The 24237-nt window shown below is 39.3% G+C and overlaps 2 protein-coding genes across 2 annotated transcripts in view; one reads left to right on the forward strand and one right to left on the reverse strand.

Moving 5' to 3' along the window:
• The window catches only part of CBWD1 (COBW domain containing 1), a 43591-nt gene extending 35668 nt beyond the window's left edge, over nucleotides 1-7923 (reverse strand). Inside the window, 4 exon segments of the mRNA XM_007065575.4 lie at nucleotides 2563-2659; nucleotides 3881-3967; nucleotides 7360-7519; nucleotides 7609-7923. Of these exon segments, the coding sequence (XP_007065637.3) occupies nucleotides 2563-2659; nucleotides 3881-3967; nucleotides 7360-7492 (317 nt within the window). The 5' untranslated portion in view covers nucleotides 7493-7519; nucleotides 7609-7923.
• A 14437-nt stretch (nucleotides 7924-22360) lies between these two features.
• Nucleotides 22361-24237, forward strand: part of DOCK8 (dedicator of cytokinesis 8) — a 133441-nt gene continuing 131564 nt past the window's right edge. The window contains exon 1 of the mRNA XM_007065576.4: nucleotides 22361-22562. Within this exon, the coding sequence (XP_007065638.3) occupies nucleotides 22510-22562 (53 nt within the window). The 5' untranslated portion in view covers nucleotides 22361-22509. The remainder of the gene's footprint in view (nucleotides 22563-24237) is intronic.

The raw sequence follows: 24237 nt of genomic DNA on the forward strand, positions 1-24237 counted from the left end.
AATACAAGGTGGAACACATTGTTTAGCATAACTAGGTAATATATATGTCAAGGGACTTTCAAGGTGAAGTGGTCCATTAATACCCCTCCAGTCATAGGGAAAGGAAGGGAGGAGGGGAAGCTTGTTAGTGGTTTATAAATTGTTGTAATAAGCCATAAATCCAGTGTCTCCTATTCCCTCCATGATTTTTAGTATCTAGCAAAGTTATGAATTTAAGCTCCCAGGCTCATCTTTTGAAAGTGTTGTGCAGGTTTCTTTTGAGGATGAGAAATGATAGCTCAGATAGACAGTGATCCCTTTGTGAAAAGTATTCACCCACAGGTAATCATTTTCCTGTGAGAGTTCATTCAAGAGCATAGTGATTGTCTGATTTCACCCACATAGTTGTTATTGGGGCATTTAGTGCACTGGATGACCTATGAATCCTGAAAGGTGTGTTGTGGGGAGTGTTGATCATTGTAGCAGTGGAAATGTGTCTGCAGGTTTTGCAACGTTGTTCTGGCAGGGTCTGGTGCCGCTTTGAGTTGGTGTGGTATTATTAGTGACTCAACAAAAGTGTTACTGTACAACTCAATTAGCATTATAAAAGGAATCCAACATGTTAATTACATGCATCAGCATTCATAATGTGACAGATACTAAAAAAGGAAAAGACCTAGTAGGTCACCTAGTCTGTCTCCCTGTCAATACAAGAGGTCACTTACAGTACCTTTTCTACTGCTTTGTCCAAGCAAGTTTAAAATGTTCCAAGTGTTAAAGCTTATACAATTTCCACTGGGAGACTACTCTACAGCCTAACAGGTCTCACTGTCAGAAAGTTCACACTAATTGGGGTCTATATTACTGACCATAATTTCACCCCTTTATTTAATTATAACCTCTCCCCTGCACCCCAAATACTACCCTTAATTTTTCGCCCTTTACTTTTATTCTTTTCAAATATTTGTAGAGTTATGTCTCCATCACAGTAATCTTCAGCAAGTTATATTAATATATTCGTATCTCTTAAAACTCTCTTCAAATCAATCCCTCCAACCCCTGATCATTTTGGTTCTCTTAACTCTCTCCAATAGGTTCTTCATGCTTCTGGACAGTAGATGCCCAAAACTGAACACAGTGTTATTAGTTTTGCGGTAGTGCCAACAAGCCCCAGTCATGAGCCAGGGCCCCATTGTACTAGACGCTGTAAACAGAACAAAAAGATGGGACTATTGCAGATGCAGTCATTATTCCTGCTCCTTGATGTGATACCTCATATATATATATATATATATATATATATAGATATATATATATATAGATATATATATAGATATATATATAGATATATAGATATATATATAGATATCTCTATCCAAAACTACATTTAGGCAATGTAAACCAAAAATTCTCCACACTGCAAACTCATGTATAATTTGCTGTCCACTATCATTCCTATGTCTTTTTTAGGATTACTGATTTCCAGGTTTCTGCCTATCAAGTATCTGTATTTTGGATTCCCCAACCCTATTTCACATAGATTATTTTGTATTCCTCTCACCCACCAACACTAAATTTCATCATTATGTGTGCTATGTTATGTCCATTTTCAAATTCAAATTGTTCTAGGTCTTTAAGTATTACTTCTCCAACCTCACTGGTGTTTGTAGCTTTTCTCAATGTAATACCATCAGCAAATTTAATCAACATACTGTTAATTTCCTTGACAACTCTAAGGCAAGTTGTCCCTCAATTTTGAAGCTCCTCCACCACCTTCTTGAGGTTAAGCATGACTGTTGTCTGCAATGGAACATGTGTGTTCAACGATGGCTCTACCGCACAGGTAGAACATGAAGGCACATAGGGCAGGAAAATATTAGGGGCAATAAAACCTTCAGTAACTATTTCCATGGGTGACTGCAGACTGGAAGGAATCAACATTTGCAATTTCATCTGCGACAGGAGAATCCTCTGGGGATGGCCCTCTTAATATTCGATTAAAAATAAGAGGCTAAACAAGGGGCTCTACAATTCAGCTAGTCAGAGTTTTATCTAATAAGCAAAGCCTTTCAAATGAGCAACTTTCCAAAATACAATATTTGAATATCTTATGGAGGGCATATTGTACTAATTAGTCATTCTATTTTATACATTGTTATTGACCTCTAATAAACCACTGTGCTCAGTTTCTGTGATACTATCAGTAGAACATTCATTCCTTTTGAGAGTGAGAATTTGCCTTTCTGTGGTTGTTATAGATATTCCACTATTCTTCTTCCCCAATAGGTCAGTCAACATTTGATGCAAGTATGTAAAACAATTATGATACAAAGTAATAAAATACCAAAATTGAAAACACACATTACTTCAAGGATTCTGACATTTAAAAAAAAAAAAAGAAGAGCAAGAAGTTCAGCATCATTTAGCTTTTTTTTTTTTTAAACGCTGTAGATGATATACCTAATGCCTATCAAATATCCAGGTATACATAATGGACTGTGAAAAAATGAAATTTAAAGAGAGAACAAACCCCAAGCTTACTCCGAATGTTTATATAAAACACCTCCACAAAATATTCCTTACTTTACTGAACAGCACAGGCAACCATTCCTGAGCTCCAGCCATTCTTCATAGAGTTCTCCACCTTGACTTATAGCCAAGGATTTTTCCAAGGCACTTCCTAGAAATACAGGAAGGGTGTAAGTAGCAAATTTTAAACATACAAACGTGCAACAATACCTGAAAAATAAGATGAGAAAAATTCAAACGGGGTAGATTTCTGAGCTTTATTTGTGTTCCATGTTCTCATCAAACCTTTCTGACAAATTCTTTAGACATTATACTTAGTTTAAGCAATCATTTTTATAGTAGGCAAATTTAAGGTCCAAGAGCCAGATCATCCTATGAAGAACAAAAAATAAACTTGCAAGAAGTAGAAGTATTCCCCATTTATTTGAATGTGTAGGCGGAATGGAGGTGAGGCATTCACAGTGGTATAATAGTCATTTATGCTGACAAACTGAATTTATGTATGAGACAAAGAAAAATGGTTTAATACTTAGCTCTTACACATTTTTAAGACTGCAGACATTAACTGAGAGTTTGTGTGACTTGCTTAAGACCTATTAGCAAGTCATTGGCTGTACTAGATTTAGAGCTCCATGGTTCTTGACTCCCAACTCAGTGCTTTGTCTACTACTCCTGGAAATAATCTTCTCTCGACTCTGCTCACAGATTATGAATTGAGTTATCCATAGCAAGAATTTTTATAATGAAGATGGAAACTTGCCAACATCATTATAGTAGGGTAGGGGATTGCACAGGTTCTCAGTACTATATTTCTTCATCATCAACAGCCATATAAAAGCAGAGCAAAGTATTCAGTTCAAATTTTAAAAAATTAGCACTAAGTTTCTGGAAAAAGTGAAGGAATCTCATTTTCCAGCTTCAACAGTTGCAAGCTCTACAATCATTTGACATATTTCTTGCTAGGGAAGCTTGATTTATTACACTACTAATCTTCTCTTTAGTTTGGTCTTGTGCAAGTTATTTATATTCAATGTTAGTTGAACAGCAATGTCTACTAGCATTCTTTTGAACAAAAGGGATCTGACATATCCCAAATCTATAAGCAAACTTTTGAATTTTTATTGTAGTGTTCATCCCACAAGTACAAGCTTATTGAGGACATGGTCTCAATTTTACACTGCTTAGAAACTGCATAAGCCACTCCGATAGCCTTAGTTTGGGGATCAATCAATTTAGATATCAATCCATGCACCATTATACCATTTGTCTGCTTTTAATAGTTTACTTTCCTAAAGCATTTCTTAACAAAACAGGAAAATGTTTATGAATTCCAATTTTTGTTTCTATACAATATTTCTGTAGCATTACATACCTTCTCCAAACTCATTTAGAATAACTGCTATTCTTTTGGTATGTTGTTCTGTCAAAATATAGTTAAGAAGAGTGGTCTTCCCAGCACCTAAAAAACAGCACAAATTTCAGTAGATCAAAAATAAAATATAAGGAGAATTTTCAAATTCAATATTACCATCATGCTCCTGAAATATACTTTTTAGAAATTAACGACCAATGGAGTGCTAGTACTCATTTTTTGATGTGATACCTTCAGAAGCTTTACATTTTATTTTTCTATTTGTAATTAAATTTTTTAAAAATTATTTGTAGTACTTGGAAGAGAACCCAGGGGATTATTGCAGCACTCCACATAAATCTCAGAAGCCTTACTGAGTTCCCTCCATGCCCTGTAAGTCTTAATGGGCTCACCAGTCTCTTCCCACCCATGGCAAATCTTCTGATATAAAATTCTCTCTTTCCCCATTTGATAAGCCTTCTTAACAATGAGGTTACATTCCTATCTATTTTTGCAATGAACTCGGCTGAAAACTTTTTTTTGAAATGAAAGTTTAGGTTCCCAGCAGTCATTTGTTATTCTATATCAATACTGCTGGAGTAGATGTTTCATAGCATTGTTTCTAAAGAAATGTTAATAATTTCATACTAATCAACTAAATTTTAGTCCTAGGCATGAGAACTCAGCTAGGCAAGTTCAGCAGAGTTGATTTCATCTTCTTTTTTTTTTTTTTTTTTTTTGGGGGGGGGGGGGGGGCTGTTTAAAGTTGGCAAAAATCTTCCATGGATTTTTGGAATTGTGATTCATAGATATTTAGGTCAGAAGGGACCATTATGATCATCTCGTCTGACCTCCTGCACAACGCAGGCCACAGAATTTCACCCACCACTCCTGCGAAAAAACCTCTCACCTATGTCTGAGCTACTGAAGTCCTCAAATCGTGGTTTAAAGACTTCAAGGAGCAGAGAATCCTCCAGCAAGTGACCCGTGCCCCATGGTACAGAGGAAGGCAAAAAACCTCCAGGGCCTCTTCCAATCTGCCCTGGAGGAAAATTCCTTCCCGACCCCAAATATGGCGATCAGCTAAACCCTGAGCATATGGGCAAGATTCACCAGCCAGATATTACAGAAAATTCTTTCCTGGGTAACTCAGATCCCACCCCATCTAATATCCCATCACAGGCCACTGGGCCTATTTACCATGAATACTTAATTACCAAAACCATGTTATCCCATCATACCATCTCCTCCATACACTTATCGAGTTTAATCTTAAAGCCAGATAGATCTTTTGCCCCCACTGCTTCCCTTGGAAGGCTATTCCAAAACTTCATTCCTCTGATGGTCAGAAACCTTCGTCTAATTTCAAGTCTAAACTTCCTGGTGGCCAGTTTATATCCATTTGTTCTTGTGTCCACGTTGGTACTGAGCTTAAATAATTCCTCTCCCTCTCCGGTATTTATCCCTCTGATATATTTATAGAGAGCAATCATATCTCCCCTCAACCTTCTCTTAGTTAGACTAAACAAGCCAAGCTCCTTGAGTCTCCTTTCATAAGACAAGTTTTCCATTCCTCAAATCATCCTAGTAGCCTCTCTCTGTACCTGTTCCAGTTTGAATTCATCCTTCTTAAACATGGGAGACCAGAACTGCACACAGTATTCCAGGTGAGGTCTCACAAGTGCTTTGTATAACAGTACTAAAACCTCCTTATTCCTACTGGAAATATCTCTCCTGATGCATCCCAAGACAGCATTAGCTTTTTTCAAGGCCATATCACATTGGTGGCTCATAGTCATCCTATGATCAACCAATACTCCAAGGTCCTTCTCCTCCTCCATTATATCTTATATATCTCCGTCCCCATCTTATAACTAAAATTCTTGTTATTAATCCCTAAATGCATGACCTTACACTTCTATTAAATTTCATCCTATTACTATTACTCCAGTTTACAAGGTCATCCAGATCCTCCTGTAGGATATCCCTGTCCTTCTCTAAATTGGCAATACCTCCCAGCTTTGTATCATCCGCAAACTTTATTAGCACACTCCCGCTTTTTGAGCCGAGGTCAGTAATAAAAAGATTAAATAAGACTGGTCCCAAAACCGATCCTTGAGGAACTCCACTGGTAACCTCCCTCCAGCCTGATAGTTCACCTTTCAGTAGGACCCGTTATAGTCTCCCCTTTAACCAATTCCTTATCCACCTTTCAATTTTCCTATTGATCCCTTCAATTTTGCTGAAAAAATTTACCTCAGCCCTAGATCTAATCTAAGTTTTGAGACCTGTATGGATTTCTGTGAATCTGAGAGTGAGAGGCCAAAATTGGGCTTATAAACATAAATTGAGTTGCAATCTTAACTATGGAGCAACTGTCACCTCTCCAGGTCACTACGTTTTGGGGGAAAAAAAAATATAATTATCATTTTTGAGGTGGTTGGTGAAGGAGCAGAGCAGCAGGGGCTTCTGCAGCTGGGCTCCCTAGGAGCTGGGAAATAAAAAAAAATTCTGCATTGGCTCTCTTGAAACAGAATCTTTTTTAAAATGTCCTTTCTGTGATTTTTAAACCAATCTCATGAATTTTGAATGCTTGGGGTTGGCAATAATGCATTCATACAATTTTGCAGTGCACTTTTTCAAAGGGTGTCAAAAGTGTTTGGTCAGTTATACAATCAGTCATGCAAGACATCCATTTAAACACTTGCCTCACATTTTGAGTGCTTACTCATGTAATCTTAGCACTCATCTTTTGATGGAACAAAATGAACTGACTGCTACAGATGGAAAGCCAATTTAAGGTCTGTCTATATAGCAAATTACTGCACAGCAAGCCAGGATGTGCACCAGCTTGCAGCACAGTAATGTCCCATGTGGACACTCCTACAGCGCACTGAAAGTCCCAGATGGCAGCTCAGCTGTAGATTCACACTCTGGGCTTGCCATGCAGTGACTTGCTGCGTAGACAAGCCTTAACTGTGCAGGTCAGGACTCATGAGCTATTTTATAAGAGTAACCACAGAAGCTCATTTAACTCTCCAAAATGATTCCACAAGCACATTGCGACTTTCTAAAGATAGTGGTACCATGACACCAAGCTTGTACTGTACATACTGTAAATGGAAAACATGTAGTTTAGAGGAACATCAGAAGTGATGTTAGATACGTAGTTATACACTCTTTTTGTCATGACATTTAGACTACTAGGAAGATGGTTGCATGGTTTGTTTGGAGTAGGGCTCCTCACTCGACAGATTCCTCAACTGCAAGTAAAACATATCACATGAACATGAAATACGTTCCATTCAAGGAGAATACGAACAGTCAAATTCCTCCCCATGCACCCAACTGAAGTCACTGTGCAATGCATAAAACAAAATGCTGGTTTTGTATGGACCGCTGATAGAGCGCCAGTAAAAAGCACATAATAGGGTGGGTTTGCTTTGTAAAGACCCCAGAGAGGAAGCTCAAGGCTTAGGGCTGCTAGGTGAGCTGGTTACCTAAATAGCCTGTGATGATAGTGACTGGGATCTTGGTGCTGTGGCTGAGTTCAGCCTCTTCTCCCCCAACCGCCTGATCCTCTATGGGAACCAGCTCGGGGCACTCCTCCTCCTCCATGGGAGCCTGGGCCATCGCCAGCCACTGCCGCCACAGAGCAGCCTGGAGAGGGAAACAAATGTGAGGCCGGGAACAAACCCACACGCGCTCCCATACGATCCGCCCCCATTTCCCACGCCCCCAATACGCACCTGCGCCCCGGGCGGGGAGCGGCTCCCCCAGCAGCGCACGAGTCTTCGGGGGCTCCGCACACCTGCGCCCCTCCGCCCCTCTTCCGGGTGCGTCACGCCCACGTGATGGCCGGCCGAAGCGTCACGACGCGCCACCAGTGGCACTAGCCGCCGCCGAATCGGCGACGCCCGGCACAGGAAGAGTTAAAGAAGAAACTGCTTTGCTTGCACGACCCCCGGGACTCCAGATGCGCATGCGCAGCTTTCTATAGCACATGCGCACACCCCACGACGGGGATTCTCGACTCGCGTGCGCAGCGTGTTCTTTCGGCTGCCGTTCGCCCTATCAGAGTCACGGGATGATTGTCGGCTCGGCCGTTGGAGCGGCCACGTGTGTAGGGGGTGGAGTTAGCCGCGCGCCGCGGGGGTGGGGTGAGGGCAGCGGCATGTCCAGGTGCGGCTGCGTGGAGCGCTGTGCGGGGCGGTGCCAGTAGTGCGGCTGGCCATTGCTGGTGAGGGCCCGTGCTGAGCATGCGCCCGGACAGCGTACGGCTGCTGTACGGGCCGGTTTGCAGCCAGAGCTGACCCGAAGGCGCGTCGGCCTGGAGCGCGGTCAGCTAATAGGGGAGGGGGCGTTAGTGTCAACGACGCACCCGAAAATCCAGGCACAGCTGCCTCTCCTAGCTCTGTTTTCAGCCCTAGTCCCACGTACAGGGGGCTCGCTCCGGCCGGAGGAGAACTGCCCATGTTAGGCGGGATGCTGGAAATACCTTGGCCTGGCTAATGGGGCGGTTATATTTTTACTTATAGTCTGATGGATCATATTTTGGTCCAAGGGAGCGGTGACCATTTCAAGTCAGTAGATTGAGTGTCGGTGAGGGGTATCAAAAAGGCTGTATGCACTTAGAAGGCTTTAGGATGGATCCCGCTTTTTAGCGGTATGATAATAATACCTATCTGTTAAGGTTGCCGGTTTTGTTTGGACCCTATTCCTGGAGGTTTCTTCACATGACATAATCTTTAATTCCTGGAGATTCCAGGCCAGTCCTGGAGGGTTGGTAGCCCTATAGCGCCTTTCATCCCTAGATCTCAAAGCGCTTTCCAACGGAGGACAACATTATCCCCATTTTGCGGGTAGGAAAACTGAGGCACAAACTGGTGAAATGACTTGCTTAAGGTCACCTTGCAGGCTAGTGGCAGAGCTGAGAGTAGAATCCAGGTCTATTCAGTGCTCCACAGCCCTTGGGTTTAGATACAGTACTGTTTTTAGTCACAGAATGCTAATGATCACTAAAAAAAAGTGCTGTGTCACAGGTCCATTCAGTCTCTTGTTCATACATTCATGTATATATGTGTGTGTGTATATTTTCTTGAATCGTGTAAGGGATTTAGTTATACAGATAACTAAACTGCAACCTTGTGTTCCTAATATTGTTAGCCATTTTATCCCTCTCGCACAATATTTGTATCTCACCTATTCCGTTTTTATTTTATTTAAACTATAAAATGAGATCGGTAGGGCCAGGACTGTATTATATGTATTGTTACATAGCACCCAATGCATTAATTTGATAAAGCTGTTGAAAATCCATCATGCTCTCTCACAGTGCTTCTCCAGTGGTTTTTTTTTGTCCTTTGCACCACTTTGTAACCCAAGATCTACTCATGATCCCACCTCCTCTCGCTAGCCCTCCACTTAACACTGTTTGATTTTTAAAATGTTTCGTTATGCTGACCACTAAGATAGTCTGAGAATCATTGCCCTATTGACTACGAGAAGTCTAAATTAAATTTGGGTTTATATGGTTAAATTTGGGTTAATAAAAGTGTTCCTTTAATATCGATTATACTCTTAATCAATGCTTCTAGTTTAATTACAAAATTTGTTTACATTTTGGTTACTGCCATTATTAAGGGGAACAGATAGACAAATGTTGTTCTGAAAATTCTCAAATACGGTGGGCTCTATTATGATACTCATATAGTTTATCCTAGAACAGATAACAGTCTGGATTTCAACATAAATATCTAAAAAGAAAAGGAGTACTTGTGGCACCTTAGAGACTAACAAATTTTTTTGAGCATAAGCTTTCCTGAGCTACAGCTCACTTCATCAGATGCATTCAGATGCTGTAGCTTCTGCTCAAATAAATTTGTTAGTCTCTAAGATGCCACGAGTACTTCTTTTCTTTTTAGATATTTATGTTCAAATCTTTTTTTTTTTGCGAATACAGACTAACACGGCTGCTACTCTGAAACCTATAAATATCTAAGATTACATGATTTTATAGGACAAAGGGAAACTCATTAAGAACTCCAAAGAAAATTATCAAATCCTTTATTTACTAACCGTTTCCTTTTTGGCTTTGGTTACTATTCAACACTAATGAAGTGAAGTATATCTAATGTCCCATTCCATACATCTTGTGGTCACTCCTTCTGTGAAAGGCCAGAAGAGTTGCAAAGTGTATACTTTTTGCTTCTAACATGGTGCCAGACTCAGAACTCTTGGATAAACAATCTGGAACAGTAGACAGAAGCCAGTTGTGGACCTGCAGTTCCTCGTGACCACAAAAAGTAGTGAATCAAGTCAATGTATTGCAAAGTAGAAGTGTGCAGTCTCTGCTATTTGAAGGATTTTATGGTTGGTTCATGGTAAAACACAACTTTTAACATTCTTGTTTTCAGCAAGGAAGACGACATTTTGTGTGATATGGGTGTTGTCTTCATGCTGGTTGCTTTTCTGAAGGAGCATTTCTACTTCCAAACTAGAACAGCTGACGTGTCAATAAAATTTTATTATACAAATTCAGAAAGGAGGGTTGTCACAAAACTGGTTTGTATGGTAAGTACTAAAAGCTTCAGAAGGACCTATGAGCTGCTTTTTGGTAGTCCAGCTCTCAAAGCCTTATATAACTCTTCAAATTAGGGGGCATTATTCCCTTTCTAAGATTCTGCAACTCTTATTCAGCCAAGTAGTCAATGGGATTACTCATGTGAGAAAGCTTCTGATTCTGCAATCCTATGTGGCACACCACTGGGATTCAAATCAGTTAGTGTATTTCTCTAAGAAGGAACCAACATGCCTGTGTTTGTTGTTGTTATTATTATTATTTATTTTATTATATTCCTTGTATTAATCACAGGCTTAAATGAGTGCCTGATTAAGAACAATTTTAGATTATTAGAAGAGATTTTTCTCAGCTTGTGCATAGAAAAAAGGGCAGGGGTGCTGAGAGCTATTTAACCAGACTAAACACTGTGTATAATGGAAACCACTTCAAGCCAGGGGGTGTGGTAGCATCCCTAGTTCCAGCACCTCTGGAAAAGGGGGATGGCATGGGAAGCTGTTGGGAACTGGCAGGCTAGAATAAATGAGTGCATGAAAGCCCATAAATCCCCTTTCAAAAATCAGACTGTATATAATGCTGAAGTTTCTGCTTTTTGGAGATGGGAGACACCTTGTATAAACCTTGCCCAGGTTAGATAAGGCAATGGATAGCCCACAGTTACTAGAAAGGAAGAAGGTGAAAATCCAATTTACTGGTTGTTTACACTATTCCAGCTTCACATAAATAATAAATTATAAATACTTCAGACCACACTGTTCATTATTTTTCATTGGGACAAAACTATCAAATCAAAACATTTGGTTTTGGGCTTTCTGCTGGCCTCTAAATTTCATACCCAAACATAAGAGCCTTACTTTGTACTGAAAGTCTTTGACTTGGATGGTGCTGTACTGGCTGCTGCAGCTTTTGGTACACCTAAAGTGAAAAATTGACAAGATAGAGTATGAAAAAAATCCTCATTTTCCTGTGAGTGTTCATTGTGAATACAGAGACTCTATTAAAGTTTCAAATGTATTGCATGATATTTACCCTAGCAAGGTAGAATGAACATAAATAAAACATGCCTGTTTAGTAGTGCAGATAATTAAAGCAAACATAGCAGAACTGAAGTCTTTTTCCCAAACAATGCAGCTGGAGTATTTATTTTAGCATACTAGGAAGCCAGATATATTGCACACACTTTTTATTAAAACTCTCAGAAAAGAACAGCAGGGTCGAAGATGCCAGAGTTCATTATTAATGATTATTTATCTAGATTGTGGTGGCACTCAAACTGTGTTAGGAACTTTCTAAATGCAGAGAAGACATGGTCCCTGCCCTGAAGGACATACAGTCTGAAAAAGACAAAAATACAGAAAGGATGGAGAAAACAGATACAGTGTACAAGCAGAGAGATTGTGTGGGGGAAGCGGGGAGAGGGAGAGGTCTAAGCAAAATCAAATATACAAGTTTTTTTTCATCATTCAACCTTTGTGGATCAGCTCAGAGTGGGCAGTGGATGCATGGGAGCAACTTGGAAGAAAGTGTGTGGGACTGGGAGAAGTGGACAAATGGGTTGTTGAGACTAGCACTATAGGTTGGGGAGAAAGGGATAATGGGCAAATAAGGAAGAGGTAGTTCTGAAGAACTTTGCAGGTGATCACAAATTGCTTGAATCTAATGTGGTGGAGAATGGAGAGCCAGTGGAGGGATTCAAAAATGGATGACATGGTAAGAACACTGGGAAAGAAAGATGAATTTTGCAGCTGAATTTAGTAGTGAAAAGGTTACTTCTTGTAATAGCTCTTGCTAGAGCACACAATATAATGAAGTTCAAAGTCAGCGAGGGAGGAGTCATACTAAAACCTAGCACTGTGATGACAAACTTTTGAAAAGGGAACTTAACAAAAAACAAAACTGAGGAAGCTAGTTAAAGAGATCCTAAAGTAAAACAAGGAGGAAATTAAAATTGTTAGGCTCAGTCAGTACAGAAACTTTTAAAGCATATCATAACAATCACAGTAGGCAGGCCTACTAAACAAAAACTGGTTAAATGAGTAAGTTAATTATAATTTATATGCCTTATTTATAAACAGAAAATTCTGACAGTCTTAACAATAGTCTTGTGACTGCAATATATTTATTGCTCCTTTTTTCTGTTCCTGTTGTTCCTTTGTTTACTTAAACGTCTCTAGAGTGCAAACTTCTCAGACCAACAATTGTGTGTATTCTGTATTTGGAAAGCACCCAGCACACACAATGTGGGTGCTATTGGAAATAACAAATACATTGCCAGGTTCAAGAGTTGATTTGAGCCAAGTGGTTATCCTTCAGAAAATGGAATTGAAGCCTAATGAAACCAATAGGTAGGCAGGTAAATTCTAAGGTGGAAATTAGGGTCTAGATCCTGCAAACACATAAGCATATGCTTAATTTTACCCATGAGTGACCTCACAGAGGTTAAGGGAACTACTGACATGTACACTTAAGTAGGTACATAGTGTTTGCAGCATCAAATAACGGGCAGCACAAAGAAGGCTGAATTGTTTCCATTTTTTACTTCAGTTTTCACTAAAAAGATTAACTGTGATTAGGTATTTAATACAATTAATATTAACAACAAAGGGGAAGTATCTTGGACGAGAATAGAGAAAGAACAGATTAAAGAATACTTAGATAAGTTAGATGTATTCAAGTTGGTAGGGCCTGATGAAACTCACCCTAGGGTACTTAAGGAACTAGTTTAAGTAATCTCTGAATCATTGGCAGTGATCTTTGAGAACTCATGGAGGATGGCTGGAGAAGGGCAAACATCGTACCTATTTTTAAAAAGGGTGGAAAGGAGGACCTGTGAAATTATAGATAAGACAGTCTAACTTTGATACCTACAAAGATACTGGAACAAATTTTTAAACAATCAAATTTGTTCAAACCTGGAGAATAATAAGGTGATAAGTAATAGCAACATGGAATCGTCAAGATCAAAACATGCCAAACCAATCCAATTTCCTTCTTTGACAAGGTTACTGGCCTAGCCTATGAAGGGAAGTAGAAGATATGATATATTTGATTTTAGTAAGACTTTTGATACAGTCTGACATGACATTCTCATAAGCAAACTAGGGAAGTAATAGTCTTGAGATTAAGTTACTATGAGGTGGGTACATAACTGATTGAAAGACATTACTCAGAGCATGCAATAATTCCCAGTGTTCCTCAGAGGAGTACCTTGTGGGTCTGTCTTGGGTCTGATACTAATAAATATTTTCATTAGTTACTTGGATGTAGAGAGTATGCTTATATGATTTGTAGATGACAAAACACTTCAGAAGACAGGATCAGAATTTGAGTGATCTTAATTTGGAGAATTGGTCTGAAATCAATAAGATGAAATTCAGTGAAGACAAGTGCAAAGTACTACACTCAAGATGGAAAAATCAAATGCACAAATACAACATGGGGAATACCTGGCTAAGCAGCAGTACTGCAGAAAGGATTTGTGGGTTATAGTGGCTCACAAATTGAATGTTAGTCAACAATGTGCTGCTGCAGCAAAAAGGCAAATGTCATTCTGGGATGTATTAGCAGGAATGTTGCAAGCAAGACATAAGAAGTAATACTTCCCCTCTAGTCAGCACAGATAAGGCCTCAACGGGAGTATTGTGTCCAGTTCTGGGTACAACGCTTCAGGAAAGATGTGGACGAATTGGAGAAAGTCCAGAGGACAGCAACAAAAATGATAAAAGGTTTGGAAAACACGACCGACGAAGAAAGATTGAAAGAGTTGGATATGTTTAGAGAAGAGAAGCTTGAGGGGGATACATATTTGCAAAATTGAACTCCAAAATTGCAAAATTGAACTCCATGGAACTAGTTGTGAGTAAGGTTCATTGTGCATAAGTGTTTGCCAGGATGGATGCTTATATACTTTGGGGAAGAGGAGCATACAAAATTAGGTCCTTATCTTGCAAACACTTATTCATAGATTATGACTGCATATGATTAACCTTTGAACTCAGTAAGACTACTCCATGCGTAAGGATAAGCATCAAAATGTTTGCAAGATCAGAGTCTGAGAGATCATTCACACATATTTTATTAAATATAGTATACAGATGGGAGAAGCATGGGAAGAATATATGTATAAAATGCAAACCCTAAAGGGGTCAGACATACCCACTGAATGATTTAATGATGTTGCTTTTTTATTACTTTTTTACCATTTTTATTTGCTTATTAATAGCTCTCTTATGCTGTTTTATCATCTTTTAACTGCAGTGTCTTAAGTGCCTCAGCAGAGGGCACTTTAAAAAAGAGTTGTTTTTATTTATCAATTAAATACCTACTCAAATGATTCATGTGACCTGACCAAGCAGGTTGCTTATTTGTAATGTTTTAGGTTTTGGGGGTGTGGGGGGTAGGAGATGATAACGGGGAAGGAGTTGTTATTTTTTTTATATTTCCTCTGTTGAGTTTGTGTTTCTTATGAAGATAACCAAAGAAAGTTTTCAACAAAGTATTATTTTTTAAAAGTAACAATTGAATGCTTTCACACCTCCCATCCTTCTCCTCTCTTAAATTTGTGCAACTTCCCATGGAGGCATGAAAATGCCACTGATTGTTAGTGTGACTATCCGTAATGTCCACATACAAAGGAAAAAGGAAATCAGAGGGTTGTAAAATTAGCTTAGTTCCCTTTCTGAAGCTGCAGTGGCACCAAAGTGAAATTTTAAAAAGTGTATGGTTTTAAGTTTCACATGCTCTTCTAAGTATATTTCTTTACTACTCTATTTCCACTGATTTCAGTGCTTCGCTAGGGCTTTCGAGCAATTAAAAAAATTAATCTTGATTAATCACATTGTTAAACAATGGAATACCATTTATTTAAATATTTTTGGATGTTTTCTACATTTTCAAATATATTGATTTCAATTGCAACACAGAATACAAAGTATATAGTGCTCACTTTATATTTATTTTTGATTACAAATATTTTCACTATAAAAAACAAAAGAAATAGTATTTTTCAATTCACCTCATACAAGTACTGTAGTGCAATCTCTTTATCATGGAAGTTGAACTTACAAGTATAGAATTATGTACAAAAAATAATTTCACTGAAAAATAAAACAAAGTAAAACTTTAGAGCCTACAAGTCCACTCAGTCCTACTTCCGCCAGTAGCTCAGACAACCAAGGCCTTGTCTACCCTGCCACTTTACAGTGCTGCAACTTTCTTGCTCACGGGTGTGAAAAAACACCCCCCTGAGCGCTGCAAGTTTCAGCATTGTGAAGAGGCAGTGTAGATAGTGCACCAGTGCAGGGAGCTACTCCCCTTGCGGGGGGGTGTTTTTTACAGCGCTGGGAGAGTTCTCCGAGCGCTGGTGCCGCGACTACACAGCCACCCTAATGTGCTTCTGCGGCAGCGCTTTAACATTGCTAGTGAAGACATGCCTCAAATCTGGTTACAATTTACAGGAGATAATGCTGCCCGTTTCTTGTTTACAATGTCACCTGAAAGTGAAAACAGGTGTTCGTATGGCACTGTTGTAGCCAGCGTGGCAAGATATTTATATGCCTGATCCACTAAAGATTCATATGTCCCTTCATCTTCAACCACCATTACATAGGACATGCGTCCATGCTGATGATGGGTGCTGCTCGATAACGATCCAAAGCAGAGCAGACCGATGCTTGTTCATTTTTATCATCTGAGTCAGATGCCACCAGCAAAAGGTTGATTTTCTTTTTTGGTGGTTCGGGTTCTATAGTTTCCGCATCTGAGTGTTGCTCTTTTAAGACTTCTGAAAGCATGCTCCACACCTTATCCCTCTCAGATTTTGGAAGGCATTTCTGATTCTTAAACCTTGGGTCGAGTGCTGTAGCTATTTTTAGAAATCTCACATTGGTATCTTCTTTGTGTTTTGTCAAATCTGCTATGAAAGTGTTCTTAAAATGAACATGTGCTGAGCCATCATCCCAGACTGCTATAACATGAAATTTATGGCAGAATGTGCATAAAACAGAGCCAAAGGCATACAGTTCTCCCCCAAGGAGTTCAGTCACTAATTTAATTAATGCACTGGTTTTTAACGAGCATCGAATGGTGGCCGAAGCATGAAGGGGCATGCAAATGTTTAGCATATCTGTAAATACCTTGCAACGCTGGGTACAAAAGTGACATGTGAACGCCTGTTCTCACTTTCAGGTGACATTGTAAATAAGAAGCGGGCAGCATCATCTCATGTAAATGTAAACAAACTTGTTTGTCTTAGCGATTGGCTGAACAAGAAGTTGGGCTGAGTGGACTTGTAGGCTCTAAAGTTTTACATTGTTTTGTTTTTGAGAGCAGTTATGTAACAAAGAAAATCTGCATTTGTAAGTTACACTTTCTGGATAAAGAGATTGCACTATAGTATTTGTATGAGGTTAATTGAAAAATACTATTTCTTTTGTGTATCATTTTTACAGTGAAAATATTTGTAATAAAATAATACAAAGTGAGCACTGTACACTTTGAATTCTGTGTTGTAATAGAAATCAGTATATTTGAAAAAGTAGAAAACCATTCAAAATGTTTAATACATTTCAATTGGTATTCTATTGTTTAACAGTGAGATTAATCGTGATTAATTTTTTTAGTTGCTATTAATTTTTTTGAGTTAATTGCGTGAGTTAACTGCTATTAATTGACAGCCCTACTTCCTACTGTTACTGATAAGGGCTAGTAAAATACTTATTTTCTGAAGTTCATGGGCTAAATTCTGCTCTGTTAACTTTATGTAAGTCAGGAGTAAATATACTGACTTTCTGGAGTTAATTGGGATTTATATCAATGTAAATTAGAGCAAAATTTGACACTTTTCTATATTTATATAAAACAAGAGTGTCCAATTATACTGCCCCCTCTATATTTCTGTCTTTTTCTTGCATTAGTGTAATGGGTGAAACATCACCAAATCCCTCAGACAGAGGGTTTCCTAGCAGTTGGACTGTTAGAGCAACTGGAAAATGAATCTCCCTATTGGCACAAATGCATCTTACAGGCTATCAAGTAATTATTGGAATCTGGAATTAAGCACTGTAGTGTATGTGCTAAGGGCCCAAACTTTCTTCCATTAAAGTTATTGGCAAAACTTCCATTTACTTCAATGAGAGCAGGATGAGATTGACATGAGAATCCTTTTTTGCCTAAAGATGTAGGGCACAAAAAAGTCTCTGCCCTCCCTTTTTATTCTGAGCAGCAAAGGCAAATTTAATGATAAAATATTACACTGCTTTGTCTATCATACATATACCAATACTGTGCCACTCAGCAGTTTGCACACAGTAACTGATTCTCTGCAGGTATATCACTGGTAATGAAGGAGTGATAATTGCCTGCTTACTGTGAGATTGTTGAGGGGAAAAAGGGGTTTGGAAATGCCTGTCGTGTAAAATACCACTAGATGGCACCTTGAAATACAGATCATATAGTCTATGGGTTGAACAGTTTTCTTCAGCTGTAGATGTTGCCTGTCTTCTAGTCAGCATTTTAATCCTTGGCATCTCATTGGCACTTTCCAAATTGCTGCCTTAGGGCCAGATCCTGCTTCCTTTGATTTCTATGGGATCACGATTAGGCCCTAAGGCCTTCTGTACACTGGGGACATTTTTCAGAATATTGAAACCAGTTTTAAAACCAGTTGGAACACTCGGATAGACAAGACTATAGACCAGTTTTAAAAATGGGTCCATCAGCCTGTGCTTTGTCCATACTCTAGTGCTCCAAACAATTTTAAAACTGTTTTGAATTTTTTGGTAAATTTCCTTGATGCAGACAAGACCTAAGAGTGCAGGGAACAGTAAATGAAAAAAATGTTTAGCATCTTCTGCTGTTCACATGTACTTTTGGAGTAAGTTCCTGATCACTCACCTTTTCAAAAAAAGACAGCAGCGATTGCTGTGCTGTAATTATGTATGCTGTGTATTTGCTAAATATACTAGTGGTTTGGAGACTTTTATTTTTATAGGTATTCTTTTCTGCATGTAATCAATAAAATACTTTTAACTTACAAAAACATTTCTCTCTGCTTCTCAAGGACCTAGCTATGTGCACTTAATTGTTGCAAACAGCAAAACAGACACTTGCAATATAGACTGCAGGATATATACAAATATATCTTTAATTATTAATGGTAGTACTGATTAATTTAATCAATTAGCAGTGGACAGCTTTGAACTGTATGTCTCAGGGGACTCCATTAGACAAGCAAGGACTGTAGAGGTCCATGCTCCCATGCCACTTGAGCTGTTATGATAAAACACTTGCTGAACTTTACTCAACAATTCCCTCCCACCCCTTTTTCGTAAGTAGAACAGGGTCTGAAGCATTTATTCAGCTGTTCTTGAACACTTAGAAATGCTGAAAATACAGCTAGAAAAATACATAGCGTACTGAATAAAATGAACTTAATTTAACAGGAATTTTAAAAATGATTTTTAAAAAGAAAGAGTAGCAAGGATCAATTCCCTCTGTGGGTCCTGTAGAAGAAGAAAAGAAAAAATTATAAAACATTTTTACAGTATAAAGTACTACAGCTAACGCAGATGAATTAGGGAATGAATGGGGAATTGCCTCCGGTTCTTTCTGTTCCATTACATTGTGTTTTCTTATCTTTCTGTCTTTAGATTGTGAGCTTCTTGGAGTAGGGACTGATGCTTCTTGAATGTTTGGGAAGTGCCTAGCACATTGTGGATGCTACCATAAACAAATAATGAAATATAGGGTTTTACAATACCCAGTATTACTAGCCTGTACAGTACTTTTTAGGAATATCAAGGGTTTGACTTTCCACTGTGCCCAAGCTGTATGTGGTCACAGTCAAGAGAGTGTGCTGTCAGGGAGCTGATTGTGACTCCCTGATTCATAGCTGTCTGCCTCTGGCACAAATTAAAGTTGCAGAAAAGCAGCTGTACCTTATGCAAGGACTACACCAGTGGAAAATTGGGCATAGCAGACTTGCACTCCCCCACAGCTCCTCCCTTTATAAGTGATACAAAGTGAGCTTGACACACCAGGGAATCCAACCTTGTGTGTAAGAGAGAACTGTAAAGCAGTAACGTCTCTTCCCTCGCCTGTAATTGGTGTCTTCACAATCTTCACAATGTAAAAAATAGATAAGTTCTAATTCTATTGCTTTCCATCTTACGGTGAGCATGGCATGTGTTGTTTTTTAAAGTTATAATCTTGAAAAGAACATGATAGTGCAGAGGAAAGTAGACCCTATGTCTCCATCAATTCCATGCAAGATCAACCGGGGTGTGTATCAGAGACAGGCCCCCATTTTCAAAAGCATAAACTAATTTTGGATGCCCAATTTTCAGTAGTGCTGAGGGCCCACAAATCCCATTAAAATCAGTGGGATCTGTAGATGGTGGTTTGAAAATCAAGCCCAAGGTATCTGAACTTAGGTACCCAAAATCAGCAGACATTTTAAAAAATGTGGTTATAACTTATCAAATTAGGGTGGATGAAATTTCTCTAATTTATTTCTATGTTTCTGATTGGAACACATTGCAATTGTCGATCCAAAGCTGAATATTGTGTTTTTAATTACAATTTTGATGAGTAGTACACATACTGGAGTTGTAATTACGCTGTGCATTGGAATAGCTCTACAGGAGGAGTGCCAGTGCCGATTCTCTTTCTCTATGTCTCCGCACACATAATTGATAAAGATAGGAAGGAGTGAGGTCCACCAAGGTCCAGTATCCCTTGTCTTCATAAGAGATTAATCATGAGAGAGAGACCCACCTGATCTTAACAGAACAGCCCTTTCAGTGCTCCAGGAAAAGGGGAGCAAACCCCAATTGCCAACCAGTAAGCAACCTCAGTGCCAATGTGTTGTGGGAAAAACATCTTGTGCATATGCACAAGACTCACATAATAAAACATCCAATTCCATTTATACCTAGTGATATAACTGGATTCCAGTTAACATCCATTCTTTCCAAAAGAACATATTCTCTTTTCTTTGTATTTTTCAGACCCTCCTCTTGGGTCTCCCTGATTCTGTAAATTCCTGATGTGTTTTGTTTACATGTCCAGATTTGTTTCCATACTCAGTGATTCATTTGTTTTAGTTTTTCTGTTAAATCCCTCAGCTCTCCAGCTGCTCCTTTCTTTCCCCTGAGGCATATAGTAAGAACTCTGAAAAGAGTTCTTACAACCTTGATCAGGTGGTTTATATGTATGAAACTACCTAATTTCACTTCATTATCTTAAATGAGCCCTTCATTTAAGATTGGTTTAAAGTACTTTTAAACAAGAAAGCCAGATTCTGCCAGCCTTACAGCAACTAGCACCATACTCTGCAAGGAATCCTATTGAAATCTACAGAAGCAGGAGGGGAATGGGTGTAAGTCAGGGTATCAGAATCTGGCCCATAGTATGGCAACTCTGTTTCCAGCATTCCAGTACAGAGTATAGAATTAATGGGAGGTTGTCACAGTTTGGAGGCCTAACACTGGACTTACTCTGATTCCCTCGTATCCATCTGTAGCATCCATGTAACTGTATACATTTAAGGGGTTGTTGTTTTTTCATAATAGATGCACTCATGTTTATCATCTTTACAAGCTAGAAAATCTTCAATAACAAACCAGTGTGCACAAGCAAAAGAGAAAATATCAGTAAGGAAACAGTTTAAAGAATCATCAATTTATGAAATAATAAATCATAAAATAATCTTAATTTTTTTTAAAAAAGCTGTAAAATGTCCTTTTAAGCTAACACTCCCCCTCCCCAAATGAAGGGAAAGAAGGAGGAACAAGAAGTACAATAGTGAATATAATTACACCACTATACAGAACCAACTTCTGGTTACAGTACAATGGTAACTAGTATATGTCTCTGTCTCTCACCCCTTTGTTACACATAGCTTGATTCAGTAACATATATGTACAAATTTATACCAGTAAAAATGCATATTAAGTAAAGATCCAGTATCGTCTCATCCAGTGGAAATTGGGACATACTGGAAGGAGAAAAACGTTTCCTCCTCTATTTCTTGTGTTAATGTAATCCTGGCTCTAAGTTATAATGAGAGTTCACCTTTCAGCTGGTACACGATTGGAACGATCATCTTTGAGGATTTAGTTGTACCTACCACTCACTGGAGCATGACATTTATTTAATAACAGGATCTATTTTATCATCCCGTATTACACCTTTGAGTATTCACACCCAGAAAGGATTTTATTTGTTGTGTACAAAGAATGGCGGAAACAACTTAGAAAATGGCCATAATTTTTCTTAAGAGGCTACATGGAAATATTTTGTCCCCAGAAGAAGGATGGGATCAACACTGAATCGTAGAGATCCTCACTGGAAGAATCCCTTTAATCTAATGGTTTTCTTGCAAGCCCAGAGTCCGCTGGAAGTTGCTTTCAGTACAAGCGAGAGTGACACCTACTGAGAAGAGTCAGCCTCCTTCAGAGTCTGCAAAGATTCGTTTCTTCCAGTTGTGCAAGAGGAAGCCGAAATATTAGCAAACAAAGTTTCCAAACAGCATGGGAGACAGACGCTTTGCTCTCTCTCCGGTTACCGTGGGGGAACTAGTCCATCCTTCGTGCCTATTTAAATTCCCATCTTCCTGCGTGAACCCCTCTGGACCAGTCAAACATATCGAAGCAGGTTTCTAACAAGGCGAAAAGCTATATTCAGAATAAGGGCTGAATTTCCAGCCGCCTATCAAGGGACCATTATAGTCCCTGTTATAAAATTGGAGCCGGGCAGGATCCTTACCAGAATTACCAAACGGGAGGGCTTGATGGGGAAGGATGCCCAGGCAGCTCCGGGTATTTTGATTTTCAGCCCACTGGGAGCCCCGGAATTAGGCAGGCTGGTCTCTAGAGGGTAAGTCAGTAGCTGAGCCCTCCCACTTGGCCAATTTCAGTGAGGAAGGTGAAATGCGGAAGTTTCCACCCAGAACTGTCAGATGAAACTCTCTCTTTAGCCCTTGGTATGGTACACATCATAAACGCCCTGGGTGGAAATTACCAGCCTCTCCCCTCCTAGGGATCTTAAAATCCGAGGGACGCTGTCAAGCATGGCCACTTTACCCGCAGCTGACAGAAGGGCATTTGCCCTGAAAATCAACAGGTAAGAGACTTTTAGTGACCTCTAAACTTTCCGTAGCGGGGGTGGGGAAGGCAGCAGCTCTGCATGCGAGAAGATGAATGATTCGGGTGTGGGTTCCCGGTCCCACCGAGACCTCGGGCGTGGAGCCATCTGCACGCCCCTGATAGCTCAGGAGCTCTGCCAAAGTTTCACTCCTATGGAGGGAGGCTCCGGCTCGGTGGGTTAAGTTTAAAGCATGTCTCTCGCATGGTGAATTTTGCTTTATAAGACAATGGAATCCTCACATTTTAAAGTCTCGCTCTTGTTCACTCTTGGCACAGCAGTATCCTTGGCTAGACTCAACTTGTTTTGTTTTGTTTTGTCTCCTGAAGAAGCTCGCTCTAGAAATCCCCTCCCTGGAAAAACTGATCATCTGTGTGTGTGTTGGTTCTTTATTCACTCGGCATACTGTGTTTATTTTTCTGACAGGTAGGACATGTCAGATGCCTCACGTGGTTTGCTACTAAGGTTTAATTCCTTTGTCAGGATAAGCCCTGCTTCCGCTTGAAAACTCTGCTCCTCACATAGTGGGGCGAGGTTTTATATGTATGAGATCCCCTCTTCAGATGGAAGAGCGTAAATGGTTTTATGGCTGTGATGATACTTTTGCAACACAAGGTTTTTCTTTATATGCAGTTAGTATTAAGATGACACCTAGCATTTTTCTCACATGCTGCCGCTTTACATTATGAATCACCAGAGGATTTAAAACGAAAAATGTGATTCTAATTTTTACCCTGTCAAGACTAACGTTAAACTCCACTATGCCATCCTTTTACTGCTAATTTTTCATTCTCATAGAGTTTAAACTGTGGCCTTTTCTCAGAGGCAAGTACTGATTGTTCAGCTGGTGTGTGGGTTATGGTAGCATTGAGAAATCAAGACATTTGTTTTGGTGTTGTTAGGCTAAGAGAAAATACAGGGCGTCTTTTGTACAGCCTAATTATCTCACTACAAAAGCCTCAGTTCCAGGTAGTTGGTTTGAAAAACAAATTAACTGAGTTTGCCAATATGTCTAAGAACAAACAGGATAATGATTTTATTACTGACAGTGAGCAAGACCATCTCTGTGCCAGAGCGCCCCCCCGCCCCAAAATGCATAGAATCCCACTTCCTCAGCAATTTGTCGAAAGAGATGGCGTTTACAGTTATTAAGGAAAACGATTATATTATCATACATATACGTCTTTCCCATGATAATTGTCCCATCACAAATTGCACATCATTTTACCTTTCCAAACCCTTCAAGAGTTCATTTCAAGTTGCTGGAAGAATATATTTTTTACAACCATGTGGGATTATATTGAAACATTTTCCAAAGGATGACTTAATCCAACACTCTTTTCTTTGGCAAATTTTCCACTGACTTCAGCAGGACCTTTGTTTGAGTAAGGAGTGAAGGACTGGGTCTTATTACAGTTTCTCTACCTTTAGGGCCAGATTCACCAGTCGCTCTGGCTGCTTTTTGCTGCTCTTATACTGTTTATAGTTACTTTGTATTGCCAAAGCTGCTGAAGCATACCAGTGAAATTGGCCTTATGCATTATCTATCCAAGCCTCATTTAAGATTGGCTAAAGAGAAAAATTGTGAAATTAGACCAATAATTTTGTTTTCCTTTTAAATTTGTCTTATGGTTTGCAGTGTCAATGCTGAATG

The sequence above is a fragment of the Chelonia mydas genome, chromosome 5, assembly GCF_015237465.2.
Source record: "Chelonia mydas isolate rCheMyd1 chromosome 5, rCheMyd1.pri.v2, whole genome shotgun sequence".
Lineage (NCBI taxonomy): Eukaryota > Metazoa > Chordata > Testudines > Cheloniidae > Chelonia > Chelonia mydas.